Consider the following 15,720-nt stretch of genomic DNA (forward strand, 5'->3'; position numbering starts at 1 on the left):
ACGTCTTGCCTAATAGCGGCTTTGCCATTCCCCGTTTTATTTACAAACAAGCACGCAGAGCATATTGACAGCAAGTAGATACTGCTGCAGCAGACAACAATCCTACTAACCCTGTATCAAATTCTCAGAGAGCAATTTATGCAGCCGCTGGAAGGCTGCACCTTTACCTCACTTTCTCAATTCAAACTGCAAATCTGACCACAAACTTTTCCTGGCCCTCCTCCTAGCTCTGAGAGGTGTCACCATCTTGACTTTAGGCCATCAACCGCATGGGTGCTCTCTGTACAGCACCATGTACACTGATGGTGCTATATAAATAAATAAATAAATAATAATGGGTGCCCAGGGTGTCCCCCACTTTTTAAAAAACAACTTTCTTTTCCCTTTTTTTAAAAAAAACCCTTCACGCACTTCTCCAGTGCATGGAGAAACACTGGAGATGCTGGAGAAGCGCGGAGGCGTTCCAGCAACCATTCAGATCGCTGTCCTGCCCACTCCTCTCTGTGTGGCGATGGCGACCAATCAGGGGTAGCTATTGGCTGAACTCTGAAGCAACACTGGAGCAAGGCAACAGACAGCAGATGCCTTCTGTCCCTGACTTTTTAAATTCGGAGCTTCAGGTGAAAGCCCTGGGAGGGCTCTGCAACGGCTGCTGCGCCATAGAAACAACACAGCGCCACTATGGAGCCACCCCAGGGCTTTCCCCTCGTCAAGATAACCCCAGCCGAGAATGTCACGCCAATATCTATAACAGTATGCAGCCCATATGTAACGTGTGCATTTAGCTATTGTACAGACTTCCTTTTCCTTGTCTTCTTTTCTGTTCCTTTTAGTGTCACCCAGCACTTTCAAAGTTTTCCTTTTCCCTCCAAGGCCCTGTTTCATGTTTTTATTCTGATTGTGAGCCAGCAAGCTGAGAGGAGTGCTTCTATCCATGTATAGCGCATAGTACAGCCTTCCGCAAACTGGTGCCCTTCAGATGCATTGGGACTACAACTCCCATAATTCCCAGGCACCATGGCCATTGGCCATGCTGGTTGGGAATTATAGGAGTTACAGTCCAACACATCTGGAGGGCACCAGGTTATGGAAGGCTGGCCTAGTATATTTTAGGTATTTTAAACAAATGTATTAAATTATGGTAATGGGCGTTCCATGCACATGCACACACACCTCAACTGCAGGTTGCCTCTTCCTGATACCAGAATAGGAGGCCTGGTCCACGTGTTACCTTGAGCGTTGCCATTTTTGCTAACATAAATATCTTCACCCCTAGGGGTTAAGATAGATAGCATGGTTACATACCTCCTTGGCTCCCGTTTCACCATGCCTCAGAGAATAATAAGCCAAAGATGCATCCTGTTTTGTTTTGAGGAAGTGTTTTCTATACCACTGTGCTGTGTGCCTTAACTCTCAAAAGTAATTACTAAATGCATCAGCGTAGCAAAAACAAATTGCAGCGTTATTTATGCAAGTTGTCTTAAATAATTGAATCTTTTCAATGAGAATAGTTCCTTATTGTTTATCTAAGGCCTAGACCGGAAGTCAAGCATCTACTATTGTTCACAGCTAGCAGCGAAAACTTTGCTTTGATTCAGGGATTTTTTTTTCATGGTAGCTATATTTTATGTCATTTTAACCACAAGATGACCTCTAATTTTACAGCTATGCCCTTTCTTGTGAGGTTGAAGCAGCTGTTGACACGACTACCACGTCACCAAAACCTCGGAAGAGCATGGTGAAGCGCCTAAGCCTGTGAGTATGACGTGAGAGGTGATAGCTTTGGGGGTGTTTGAAGCGGCTAAGCCTGTGAGTATGACGTGAGAGGTGATGGCTTTGGGGGTGTTTGAAGCGGCTAAGCCTGTGAGTATGACGTGAGAGGTGATGGCTTTGGGGGTGTTTGAAACGGCTAAGCCTGTGAGTATGACGTGAGAGGTGATAGCTTTGGGGGTGTTTGAAGCGGCTAAGCCTGTGAGTATGACGTGAGAGGTGATGGCTTTGGGGGTGTTGGCATGAGGAACTACACTACAAATAATGCCACTTCGGTGAAAATGTTTGCTTTCCGCATCAAAGCAGAATTTCTTTCTTAAAGACACTTCCAAGTTCACTTCCAAATTCATTTTTCCCCTATGAAAATGAAGTTATTGTTGCAAATCCGAATCAAAGGGGAGTCACCTGATAAGAATTATAGACAATGTGATAGTTACCCACCAGTGTAGAAGTATGAAAGTTACTCATATTTTGTTCATCCATTCTATTTAAAATATACCTTGGGCCTCTCTAAGGGTGCAGTCCAAGGGTTCCTGAGAGTGTCCCAGGGGCTATAGGACTCATTGTATCTCTGAACACTTGTATCTTTGCTTCACAGCAACTATTTGAGCAAACACTAGTTTGTATTAGAGGAATTTGTCCAAATCTCACTTCAATCTCATGCTTAGGGTGCATGATATACATACAGCGTTCCCCAGCCAGCATGGATCATCCTGGGAATTGTAGGATTTTCTTCTGTCCAACTATGCATAGGATTATGCACTTAATTGTTCAAGTAAAGTTCTCTACCCATTTCCTCATGTATTACTGGTATGCATTGTTCAAGTAAATTGTTCTCCATCCATTTCCTCATATATTACTGATTTGCATTCTGCACCTAAAACTTTCTCTCCCATTTAAATGGAAATAAAAAAGTGAAAAACGAAGACATTCTGAGATTATTAAAGTATGCCATTTAAAAGACATGATACTTTTCATTAGGAATTTTGGTATTATGCACATGCAGATTTAACCGGGTTATATTTGAAAAATAGAATATAGAGCAGGGATGGGTAACCTCCAGCCCACGGGTGGACCTCATCTGGCCTGCAAAGTTCCCTGCTGCCTTGTCTCTAATCAGCGATCGGAAATATGGGATTTTTCTTCCTCCCTTTCATGCTGAAGTTGGACTTTTTAAAAACCTCCATTGAGCCCACTGGAGGCTTTTTAAAGCCTTATTGCAATGTGAAGGCATTGGAGGGCGGGGTTCAGTACAGGGGAAGAAGGTCTAACAATCCCCTCCCCAACACTGCCAACCCCTCCGCCCCATATTGGGCTGCTATTAAAAAAAAAAAGCCTCCATTAATGCCAATGGAGGGTGTTTTAATGCTTAATTTCAGTGATGGGGAGGTGATGTTTGTATGTATCTTATTGCTGTAAGCCGCCTTGGGAGGGCTTCTGCCATGAAAAGCAACCAAGAAATGTTTTAAATAAAGTAAGTGAATACATGTGTGTCTGTGTGATTGTTTGTATGTGGTTGGTGTGTGTGTGTGTGTGTGTGAATGAGGTCTGGGCAATTGCAGTGGGGCTGCATGCTAGCAGTGGGGTGGCCCTGCTCTGTTTACTCTAGGAGGCTACTCCACCCATAGCTAGCGTGTAGCCTCTGACATGGTTGCCCCAAACCAATTCAGCTCTCAGGCCAAGAAATGTTCCTCACCCCTGATATACAGAAACAGTGTCAATGAAAAATAGAACTAGGAATGAATGAAGCTGTTACAAGAGTTTACATTGGATCAGGTTCTCTTGGGTTGCATGGCATGTCTCTACTCCCCACCTCCACCGAGACCCCTTTTCATTTGCTGCTTACTTGTTTTGGGCCAGGTTATTTCTGGGTTCTGACATCATTACCAATAGCACCCCTACCAAAGAGCAGCCCAAGTCCACACCAAGTGGGAGCTCTGGCGAAAGCATGGACTCTGTCAGCGTCTCATCTTGCGAGTCAAACCACTCTGAGTCCGAGGACATCTGCATCACTCCCACTGACACTCCCGACGAGGCCCAGAAGAAAGTATGTATTTGTAAATATCTGCAAAGGGCTGTTCTTGATTTTTGGGAAGACACTGGGACTCACTAACAAATAAATTAGCCCTGGGGAAGTATAATTATTCCTTTTTTTTTTTTACTAGTTGTAGTTGGGTTACTAGCAGTTCTAAGTCATACCAAGACATGTACTGAAGAGCGTCATCGGATGGGGGAACATGTTTCCTTCCTCCCCGCTTCTGTCCTATGATACTTCCTCTTTCTTCACACAGGGGGAGAAAGAGGGAGTAAACAATGACCATGAGGCCCATTCAGTGGCCATTTTTATCGCATCGCTTTTCCTGCAAACAGCAGGAAATGACGGCACATTCCGTTTAATAGAAATCCCTGGATTTAAAGGGGTCTATTTTGTAAGGGAAAGAAGGCAAGGAGGAGCGGGAGACTCATGGGAGGGTGATGATGTTGTCAAAAGCGCTCACGAACATCCGTAAGTGGGGAGTGATGGAACGTGCAATAAAACACTCCTCTGATGATGCTCAAAAGCTCTCCTGCAGATGAGATAGGAGACAGATCCTTGGCGGCATTAAACTAAGCGATAGGAGTGCTCTCGACAAATATACATGGCTTCCAAAACAGCTTTGGATTTGCTGCCATCTGCTGGCTTGTTTTTCTTAAATGCAGGAAAGGAGATTGCAACGGGTGTGTAGTTTATTATTCAAGAACTTTAGATTATTCAAATTCCAAATGTGTCTTCGGCTATATATTTATTATTCTATTTATTTATTTGTGATATATACCTTTAAACATGATAAAAATCCCTAATCAGTTAGTATGTTTTCTTGCTCTCTTTCACATCTATCTATCTATCTTTGAATAAAATCTCAATTATCATGTCTGTCTTAAGACTTAGGGTGCTTCCAGATAGAGGGCTTCTAGTGCTACCAGTCAGAAAGCACTTTGCAGCAATTCCGTCCTTTTTCCCTCCTGGATTTTCTGCAGTAAGAAATAAGATGGAAGAAGGGGTGGGAAAACATGGGAGGGTTATGAATGGAAGGCGTCATCATCTGGCCCCCCTGCAACATTCTGTGAATGAGGCAGGGCGATTGCAGAATAAAAGCCTCATCTGGCACTGACCTTCTTTCTGTTCCACTAAATAGCAGGAAAACAGTGATCCACAAAATGGGATTGGTTGCTAAGAAAGGTTTTTCACAGAGTGTAGCAAATTATGAAAGGCTTGTTGAAAGAAAGAGTCAACATTCTTAAAACAAATAGGTGCCCTCCAGATGTTTTTGACCACAATCTCCTCAATCCTGGCCTACAACATCTGGAGGGCACCACGTTGGAGAAGAATGCTTTTGGGGATGGAAAGAAAAACAGCCCATAACAAAGTTAGAATGACTATGGAATACCATTAAAATAGAACTACTTGCCAATTTTGTGCCTTTTATAAGGTATGCAAAATGGTGCATGCAGTAAGTTATGGGACCACAATAAGATTGGGTCCAAAAATCAAGGCGTCTCCTATTTCCTGTATTTCTTCTCTGGAACCAGCACAATCTTGTGCTCTGTTCAGATGCTACTCCAGCTATGAACCTCTAGGTACCGCAAGATCAGAAACGGATCTCAGGCTCATGCACCGCCCCCTTTCACCATGTGCAGAAAGGAATGACTGTGCAGGGAGGTCCTGCTTTTCAACAAACGTGGATTTTCCAGTGACAGTCATTACTCGATGGGGCAAGTGAGATGGCAAATGCATGAATCGAAGTCCTGCCTCTTCATCTCCCCCCAGCCCAACAGGTAGTGAGGAGCAGTCTTTGAACAGGCCCCGCGTATCAAACTTCAGCAAAATGAATGTTGCAATCTTCTTAATCTGTGTTTCATCCCTCAGCTTTCAGAGTCCTCTTCTTCTTGTTCCTCCATCCACTCCATGGACACCTCTTCATCAGGAGTGTCATCCTTCACCAACGCTCTCTCATCTCCTCCTTCGTTGGCCAGCAATCCCAGAATCCACAAACGCTCTGTCTCTGTCACCTCCATTACCTCAACCGTCTCCCCTCCTCTTCACATTCAACAGAACAAAGACACCTGCATCATCCGTATCAGCGTAGAAGACAACAACGGCAACATGTACAAGAGCATTATGGTATGCCATGAGAATTGAGGCGGTCCATTTCCAGGTGGCCATTTATACCACCGGAGCATTTTGGGGAAGGGGTGTAGCTCAATTATAGAGCCTGTGCATTGCATGGAAGCAGTCCCAGGTTCAATCCTGGGTGGGACTGTGGAAAACTCCCGTCTAGAAGCTGGAGTGCTGCTGCCAGTCAGCGTGGACAGTACTGACCTAGACGAACCTGAGTCAGCATAAGGCAGCTTCCTATGGTCATACATTCTGTGCTCAATTTAAAGTAGGTAACTATGTGCATTTGTTTATTTTGCATATGTTTGTTCCACTTCCCTTTAAACAAACAAACAAAACAAGCAAACTGTCTTAGGGCGTCTTGACATGGATGTTTCCTGTGCTCTTGGATTCAGTGTTTTAGCATAACTTGCAAGCAGCATTACCTCAAAGGTGAAAAGCACAATGTTTTACATAAAAATGGCCAGAATAGCCCATGAGCCATGTAGGACAGTGTTAATGTTTGCTACAGCAGCCAGCTTGAAAGCAAAGCATGGAAGGAATTGCTAAATGGAACCCTGTGTTCAGAGTCCAGACTTTGGGGACAAGCTACTAGGGACAAGCAACTTGATCCTCCATCAATTTGTCTAATCCTTTTTTTTAAAAGCCTTCTAAGCTAGTGGCCATCAACACATCATGTGGCAGGGAATTCCAAAAGTTAAAATAGTCTTCCGTATTGACATTTCTTCTCACTGCAATTACCAACCTTTTGTGCCACTTTTCTTTTCTTTGCAAGATGGACTACACCAGCTGTAGAGATCACCATAGGGTATCTGAGCAGGCTTGTCAGTGGGTGCCATAGGGCTTGCAGAGTAAACGTACACTGATGAATTAGCACAAGGAGATGGGGGAGAGACATCTGATCTGTCTTTAACTCAAGCAAGGTTTCTACAGTTATGAGAATTATTAAAGTTGTATCGACGTTATATAGTATCATTGGGATCTCTGTTTTTGTGCACTTTGCCTATGTTGAAAAAAAAATCCCAATGAAGAAAAAACCTTCTTAAATTGACAGCCAAATCATTTTGATTGAGGCTTTTGATTAAAATACAAGGAAAATTATTTGCTCTAGGGTGTTAGACCACCATAGCACGGCCCCTGTTTCCCCCTTAGCAGGTGCCATTTCCAGCTGATTGCACAAAACATTCTTCTCCGCTGGACACTGCAGAACCAAGCCACACCAAGCCAGATGAAGCAAAAAAACAGGGGCCCATCTTTACAGTGGTGCTTTGGCGCCGTGAGGCGCCTTGCTCCTGCACTTGCGTTCCTTCCTGGCGAGGAGAAGGACTGGGCTAACCACGTCTCCTCCCTCTGGCTGCCCATTCCTACCCACCCTCCATTTATTTTTATTTTTATTATTGGTAGCTGTGCAGCTGCACAGATACAGATAATAAAAAAATTAAAAAAGGGGGGGAGGAACGACCCCGTTCCTCTCCCCCCCCATTTTTTTAAAAAAACTTTTACAGAAGTGCGGGGCTGCCCATGCCCACTCACGCCCCATTTCTTTCCTTCAAGCTGCTTGAACAAACATTTGGGATATATATTTTGAGAAGCTGATTAGATTAACAGTTTTCAGTTCATAGAAAAGCTAGTTTAAAAAGAAGGGTCCCCACAATGCCTTCTAGCAATCTATCGAAACACAAAGTCTGTGTTTACAAAACATGGGTGATAAACAAGCCTAAAGGTTTGAGCTTTCTGTTTAACTGATGCCTCCAGGACAGCAGTCAGAACAGAAGCTTGTTTAGGTCAGTGTTGTCCAGACTTTAATGGATTATTTGTTCTGGATTAAAATTGGAGGCACACTTGGATATATACTTTCTCAATCAGCTCCCAGAAGAAGGGTCAGGCAACTTCCTTGCAACTATCAGATAGCCCAATTCTAATTGCCTCCCAGAATCTGACCTTTCAGGAATGGGATGGTGCTTTGTAGACATCATTGCTCCTTGTTAATACTAGTGCTTCTTTGTGCCTTTCCATGGGATGCTTATAGTGGCAGTGACAGGAGGAAGCAGTACTATACAGAGCATCCAATATGACTCCCTTAGTTTTTCAAAGCATACTTCAGCGCCTTTCATGTCACCCATTTTGGTAATCATTTGTCTATGCAGTGCACAGCTAGGTTGACATTGCACCCTTCCATAAATGCTGGCTCAAGGAGGAATAGAGCTATTTTTTTAGGATGTTCTATACTGGAATATTAGCTGTTTTTGTCAACCAAGTGTTTTCGTAGAATGCTGTCTGAAGGCAAAAACATGGCAGATATTTCATTCTAAGACAAGACAGCTGTTTTAGTACCCTGTGCCCTGGCAGTAGGTAACAAATAATTAAAGGCCTGTTTGGGATTCAGGTTCAGAGAATAAGAAGGTCTCAGTGCAAGATTTATCTTTCTAGTTGACCAGCCAAGACAAGACTCCAGCTGTCATCCAGAGGGCGATGTTGAAGCACAACTTGGAGTCTGATCCAGCAGAGAATTATGAACTCGTGCAGGTCATCTCTGAGGACAAAGGTAAGACAGACGGGGCTCAGAAAACCTGCCATGATTCCAAAGGTAGGGGGTCCAGCTGCAGGGGAGCCCCACCTGGTGCAGCCTCCCTTTGCTTTAGTATAGTATGCCCAAATTGTACATTCAGGTTTTGCAGGTCTATATGTTCCAGTGTTCAATGGGGAAAAAGAAATAGAAAGGATGAAGACCATGACAAAAATATTATTCTTTGAAAAGGAACGATGTGGCTGAGACAGCCCTGGGCTATACCACTTCTGCAGGATATTAGAGTGCTGCACATTGCAATGTTTCACCAATGCAAGTTCCTACGATCAAAGAAATGACTTAAAATGGTGCCCTGTTGTCTCTGCCAAATGCTTCCGTCCTTGATGGATTAATGTTACTCTTTATTGCACATGAAAAGGCTCAGAGCTAAACTTGATGCTATGTTAAATGTGTAGCTTCTCAGTTAGCCTAATATTTCTTTATTGCCTTCTGTAAACATGCGGGGACCCAGTCGTGATTGGGACCACCACACACAAGATGGGCAGTGATGGGGTTATAGCTTCTTTCCCACGCTGGGGTCGGGGGAGGAAGCTAAAAAGGAAAAGGAAAACCTCCATCACTGCCAATGGAGGCTTCCCCCCTTTTCTTTAATTTAGGGAAGGAAAGCAACTGGGTGGAAAGGTATAACCCCTCCCCCTTCATTTATTCAAATTTGACTCTTGCACGCTTACACAAGGGTAAAAAATATATTAGGTTCACTGAGATGTAGCACTAGTTTAGTCTTTGCTGACAGTCTAGAGGAGAATTTCAGAATACACTAATTAGTATAAAAGATACTTTTTAAGGATTGTGTCATGTCCTAAGAAACAGTAGCAAAGTAGAGATTATGCAGCTGAGAACAAATGTTGGCACTGCTTTGACTATGGAGGATTGTGATGCTTCCCTAAGGAGCCTTTTCCAACCAGGCACTCTCCAGTTGGGAATGATGGGGGCTGTAGACACACACATCTGGTGGGCTCCAGGTTGGGGAAGGCAGCTACCCTAGAGACAGCAGAGAAATCAGCTAGGGGAGCAAAGGCAAATGCAGAGGCAGGTGGAGCCCCTTGCTCAATCTCACATTTCTCATTGTCTCCCTCCTTTAGCAACTAATTGTCCCTTGGGGTTGAGAGCAGCAAGAGCAGGGCACTTCTGTACCAGTGGCCAGGTTCTGCATGATAGTGGAGATCTACTGCCACTTAATAGCTCTATTAAGTTCTGCTAGACAAAAGACATCAGTTCCCCCTGGCCAGAGTGCAAAGGCAGGGCAGAAATCACGAAGGGTAGATGGAGGATCACACCTAGAGGTGATGCAGGACGTTGGAAGCAAGCAGAAGGGGGCAAATTGGATTAGGGCCATAATGCTGGGCTAGAGGTTTCACCTTTCTGTACACCCAAAATCTCTCTCAGGGCTTTTCTAGCCAAGACATTTATTGGGCACTTGTCATTTCTTACTCATGGTTGTTTACAGGTTCTTTAGACTATGTCGTGATCCTACATTCACTTTTATGTCTAACCAGCACTTTCCCCAACTTTTTTAAGAGCAGGGAAAATGTAGTACTTAATTGTGAAAGTGAAAGAAAGCATGATTTCCTCTAGCTTATTTGTGCTACTCTGCTATAGCCCAGTGCCACCTAAAGGTCATGTAGTGGGAAAGCCAGAAAGGAAACACGCCTTGCAAAGGGTTCAGATCTCAATTCTGCAACAAAACCTAAAGTTGATATAGCAGATTAACAGCCTCGTGTACAAAAGCTCTCACCCATCCCTGCTCCCTGGACAATCTCATTTTCTGGGTTAAATTAATTTCCCTTCACTATGAGCCCAGTTCGTGTGAATCCTGCGCTGCGTAAGAGCTCCCGGAGCATTAGCGTCAGCAATTGCCTCCACCAACATTACTTTCTGTTTGTACTTGTAATAAGAGAGAGGAGGGTCAGGCCCCAATTTCTGATCCTTCTTCGTTTCCTCTTCTTGCAGAACTGGTCATCCCAGACAGTGCCAACGTGTTTTATGCCATGAACAGCCAGGTGAGCTTCGACTTCATCCTGCGGAAGAAGAGCTCCCTCGATGGCCAGGTGAAACTGAGGAGCCGTTCCAGTTTGACTCTCCCCAGGACCAACAAGAGGGGGTGCTGGAGCAACAGAAACAGTAAAATCACCCTTTGAGAGTGGGGGACATGCCGGCACCAAAGAGATGGGGTTGGAAGACAGCTCCTTAGACCATCCCATGTTACGAAGTCTTTGGAAATGAATGTTTCAGTATTAAGCTTTGGGAATGCAAAGCTAACATTGTCTATGAATAGACACTCAGTGAGACTCAGGCAGCAGACAAAATGAACCTGAATGGAGAAGCCGCCTACAGGCACTTTTTTTTTTTTTTTTTTGCACAGCGTCCAAGGATATAAGGCCACTTTCTACCAGGAAGAACAATGCACCTAAACATACAGCCTTCCCGCTGACTTCTTCAGCGACTCTCAATCCCATTTTGTGCCAGTATTACTTTGGAGTACTTTCCATTTATTTATTTATTTTATAAATGGAAGAAACTGTTGCTGTTAAGTTTCACCTGTATTTGCTGGAGGGAGAGGAGCGCCAGACTGACCATTGGCTGAATGATAACACTGATAAGACAGATGGTGTAGAGGGGCTGATGGTCCGTTCCCTACCTGCCAGACTGCTACTTTGGGAGAAGTAGCAGAGCTGCTGAAAGCAAGGATGCGCATCCCCCTAGAAACACCCCCCCCCAAGCAATCCAGCTTCATGTCATTTTGGTTTTCTAATCCTGTGATCCAAGCTGGAAACATTAAGCAAAAATGATCCAGCTGAATCATCCATGCAAGACTGCACACTACTGCTCTCAATGCCACTACATTGTTTTCTTTATGCTTTGCTATATCAAAGTGTATTTCTTTGGAGTATTTCTTTCCAGGTGCAGAGCTCTTTACCTGTATTCAGCCATATTGGCATTATAGCAAACAATATTTTATCTGTTTTATAGTCAGTCAAAGGAAGAAAAGAAAAAAAAAACCGACCCATGCTTAGTAGCCAGAAGCAGACAATTTCACAGATCTTGTGGGATTTCTTACATTAAAAACCTACAGAAGCTCCCTTTTCTTAGAATTCATCCTGAATAATTTCCTGAGATGGTACATCCTTAAAGGAATAAAGAATTTAGCCTCCTCTAGAGTTCTGCTCCACCAGACTGCTATTCTTGGGGAAATGGGTGGTGGGTTTGGGTGGGTGGGTTTAAAATTAAAGCCATTAATGGAGACATTGGATTGTAAACAGCCCGGTGACAGCTGGTGAGGTAGTAGGAAGAGGCTGCAGCAGCAGGGATGTGAGAGGCACGCCCTGACCAGTAGGCTGCCTCCTGCCTCCATTTACTGCCTTTTCTCCTGCTGGTATGGGCCTGGCCCCACCCTGCCCCTCTTCCACTGGCTGCAACTGTAGCAGCTTTTTTCCCCTTTACAAGAACAAATAGAGGTGTGTGTGTGTGTGTTTTCCCCAGAATGCCTCTTGTATTCAAGCAATTACTCACCCAAGTTCAATAGGATATGTTTCCTTGCAAGAATGCTTACAATTGCAGCCTTAGTTACACACAGGAGGAGTTTTGCTTTATTTGTAGCACTAATTTAAAACTATGGCCTGGTTCCAAAAAACTACTTAAGCTCATGCAAAGTACCAGATTTTCCATTTCAAATATGGGTTGCCATGCAGTAGGAGAGAGGGGTGTTGCTGTTTGGGGAGGGGGGAAATGTCTAAAGCCTCCTTGGGCTCATTGCAGTGCTTTTGAAGTTCTTTGGATCCTGGCCTATATATTAAGCCATGAAAGTGCAAAAGCTGGGTTGCAGTTAAACCTCAAAAAAACCAAGATTATGGCAACCAGCTTGATTGATAACTGGCAAATAGAGGGGGAAAACGTGGAGGCAGTGACAGACTTGGTATTTCTGGGCGCAAAGATTACTGCAGACGCTGACTGCAGCCAGGAAATCAGAAGACGTTTACTTCTTGGGAGGAGAGCAAGGTAAAATAGTTAAGAGCAGAGACATCACACTGACAACAAAGGTCCACATAGTTAAAGCAATGGTATTCCCCGTAGTAACCTATGGCTGCGAGAGCTGGACCATAAGGAAGGCTGAGCGAAGGAAGAGAGATGCTTTTGAACTGTGGTGTTGGAGGAAAATTCTGAGAGTGCCTTGGACTGCAAGAAGATCAAACCAGTCCACACTCCAGGAAATAAAGCCAGACTGCTCACTTGAGGGAATGGTATTAAAGGCAAAACTGAAGTACTTTGGCCACATGAGAAGACAGGACACCCTGGAGAAGAGGCTGATGCTAGGGAAAGTGGAAGGCAAAAGGAAGAGGGGCCGACCAAGGGCAAGATGGATGGATGATATTCTGGAGGTGACGGACTCGACCTTGGGGGAGCTAAGGGTGGCGACGGCTGACAGAAAGCTCTGGTCCATGAAGTCACGAAGAGTCAGAAGCGACTGAACGAATAAACAACAACAATGCCAAAAGATCATAGTCAGAGCTGTGTGTAGAATGCAAGTCTGTAGAATTATATATTAGAATGCGATAGGGTGCAGACTTCAGCATCCTTAATATCTCAGTATTATCATCATCATCATCATCATCATCCCAAGTTTCTGGTCCTTATGGTTGCAAAGATGTATCTATGCGTAATGCCCAGTGATATCCTTAAAGGCAGAGAGGATGGCTAAAAGATCTAGCAAAAGCAAACTTTGTCCAATCATATACACGTCTACTCAGAATTAAGACCCACTGAATTCCATGGCGCTTCCTTCTAGGAAAGTATGCAGAAGATCACAACTGAAGCACAGTAAGTTCTGGAAATAAGAGGAAGTATGACTATTTATGTAATATGGGTCACAGAATTCAGCTTTACTGTTGTAGAACTTGGGTTACTCTGCCACAGTACTTTATTTTATTTTAGCAACATATGCACAGCCCTGACAATAGGTTACCAGGAAGTATTTTGTAAAAGTCTGGTCTTAATGAGATGATGTATTTTTGCACTATTTAAAACACCTTTCTCTTTCCAATGCACTCTTATTTGGCCCATATAGCTTAATTCCCCATAACAGTATTGCCTAGAGGAGATAAAGGATTATTCCTTCCCTTCTCCCAATTTGGCCCATTTCAGTGCCTTCTACTATTTTACTGCTGGCAGTAGATTTATGCCTGTGGAGTTTTCCATGTGTCTTGCTGGAGCCTTCAGGGCAGACAACCTTGTCCTCTCTGCCAGTGGAATGGGACTTCTACCCCTCCTACATGCTCTCAGGCAGGCATTAGAGAGGGCTAGGATTGCTCTATCCATATTAAAAACTTAATCAATATTAAATATCACATACTGTAATCAAGTAATCATTGTATATCCAAATACATATATCAAAAATTCAGATGTATCTGGTAAATATTAGAGATCACACTCATAGGGAAGAAGTTTTGAAAGCTAATTAGTATCAACTCACTTATATTTATAACGCCAAGGAAATCAGCATATTAGAAATGAATTAAATGAGACACAATCCCAGCTCAGAATTAGCTGTGCTTAAGCCTTATGGATCTGGCATTCAAAAGCCAGACAAGATATTACCTTAAACCAGCTTTCTCCCAATGTGGTGCCCCCTCCAGATGTGTTGAAACATCAGCCCCAGGCAGCATGACCAATGGTGAGGGATGATGGGAGTTGTAGTCCAAAACATCCAGAGGGAACCAGGGTGGGAAAGGCTGCCCTAAATACATGGTTGCTGCCAAAACTGATAGCTCTCAGTTTTCTCCTTCTCCAATATAACCTCTCTAGCAGAAATTATCTGATGTTATTGATGACATGACATATCCCTGCTGCCAATGGCAGCCACTGATACGCAGAGGAAACAGAAATCAATGTGATCACACAAATGTGTGATAAAAATGCCACAGCACATATTATGCTAGATGTTGCAGAGGGGAAAGTAGGGGTGAACTAGACACATCTAAGTTTATTCCTGATTATTGACTGGATTGAGTTTGTACAGTTGGCTCTGGATCAAACTGTCCGCTTGCAAGTTACGATATATTAGGCAGCCTAAATAAATTGTATGATTCTTTAAAAAAAAATGTCTCAAACTATCCTTCAGAGTTTTCAAATAATATTTGTTAGAATAACACACTCTGGCTAGAATCCAACTAAGTCCTACTTAGAGTAGACCCATTGAAATGAGTAGGATTTAAATTAGTCATGATGAAATTTCATCCCATTAGGTCTACTTTAAGTAGGACTTTAATATATTGGGTAGAAGCCAATTTAAAGTTTGGAATAATCCCCAAAAGAATGTTCAATTAATAATGAACTATGCTCAAAAGAACACCAAGCTCTCAAAAATATTTTTGCTAAATGTAAGCCACCAGTTATTTTTGGATATTACATGAAATTTCACTCCCACCCTGCCCTTCCCTGAAGCTGGCTAGGAAAATCCCTGCATCACTTCCTATTAATTAATTTTAGTGAAAACACATTGTGCTAAATAATATCCGTTGTTAAGGAAAACACAAGGGTTTTCTTTAAAGAACTCACCTGCTGAGGATATTATCTTATGCAGTTCCCAGGTCCTTTCCCAGGGCTCCACAACCCCAAGAGGGATATGGAGCCCTGGGCAAGGACCTGGGTACTCCTAATGTCCCCATTTTATTTTTACCCTTCCAAAAGCCTGTACTGTGTTTACAAGAACCATGGACCATATCAGAAAGCTGTATTTGACAACTATTCCTATTCCCCTGCCATTGTGATGAATTGTAATGGGGCGAGAAAAAGAAAAACACAGCATAAATCAAGTGCCACTAAGAGCATGTTTTGCCAAGAAAGAAGCTTACAACTCCCCAAATATGTTCCAGGGAAATACAAAACCTCTTCCCACCTCCTTACTGTGGTTCAACTCTTCCTACCTAGCCCCAATATAGTTATGGCCTTCCTGTTTTCTATGTGGTCATTATCTGCCCTATTTCAGATATGATTTATATTTATATAGCGTGTAATAAAAATGCCAGCCTGCAAAAGACTTCAAAACATCATGTGCCATGACTATAGCTACAGCAGCTAGGAGGCATTTGAGTACAATGGTGAGAATTTAGCAGCTGAACCCCTTGAAGGGCAAAAGCACTTTGGTGCAGGGCAGCAAGAAATTTTAGAAGTAATCCTTCAAGTAGGTAAACACAGCCCCAGTATTTATATT

General features: G+C 43.3%; 1 protein-coding gene across 1 annotated transcript in view; it reads left to right on the top strand.

Moving 5' to 3' along the window:
- The window catches only part of RGL1 (ral guanine nucleotide dissociation stimulator like 1), a 106,055-nt gene extending 94,314 nt beyond the window's left edge, over positions 1-11,741 (top strand). Inside the window, exons 14-18 of the mRNA XM_063134652.1 lie at positions 1,666-1,755; positions 3,631-3,817; positions 5,678-5,932; positions 8,357-8,471; positions 10,464-11,741. Coding sequence (XP_062990722.1) covers positions 1,666-1,755; positions 3,631-3,817; positions 5,678-5,932; positions 8,357-8,471; positions 10,464-10,651 — 835 coding nt within the window. The 3' untranslated portion in view covers positions 10,652-11,741. The remainder of the gene's footprint in view (positions 1-1,665; positions 1,756-3,630; positions 3,818-5,677; positions 5,933-8,356; positions 8,472-10,463) is intronic.
- The last annotated feature ends 3,979 nt before the right edge of the window (positions 11,742-15,720 follow it).

This window comes from Elgaria multicarinata, chromosome 1, assembly GCF_023053635.1.
Source record: "Elgaria multicarinata webbii isolate HBS135686 ecotype San Diego chromosome 1, rElgMul1.1.pri, whole genome shotgun sequence".
NCBI lineage: Eukaryota > Metazoa > Chordata > Lepidosauria > Squamata > Anguidae > Elgaria > Elgaria multicarinata.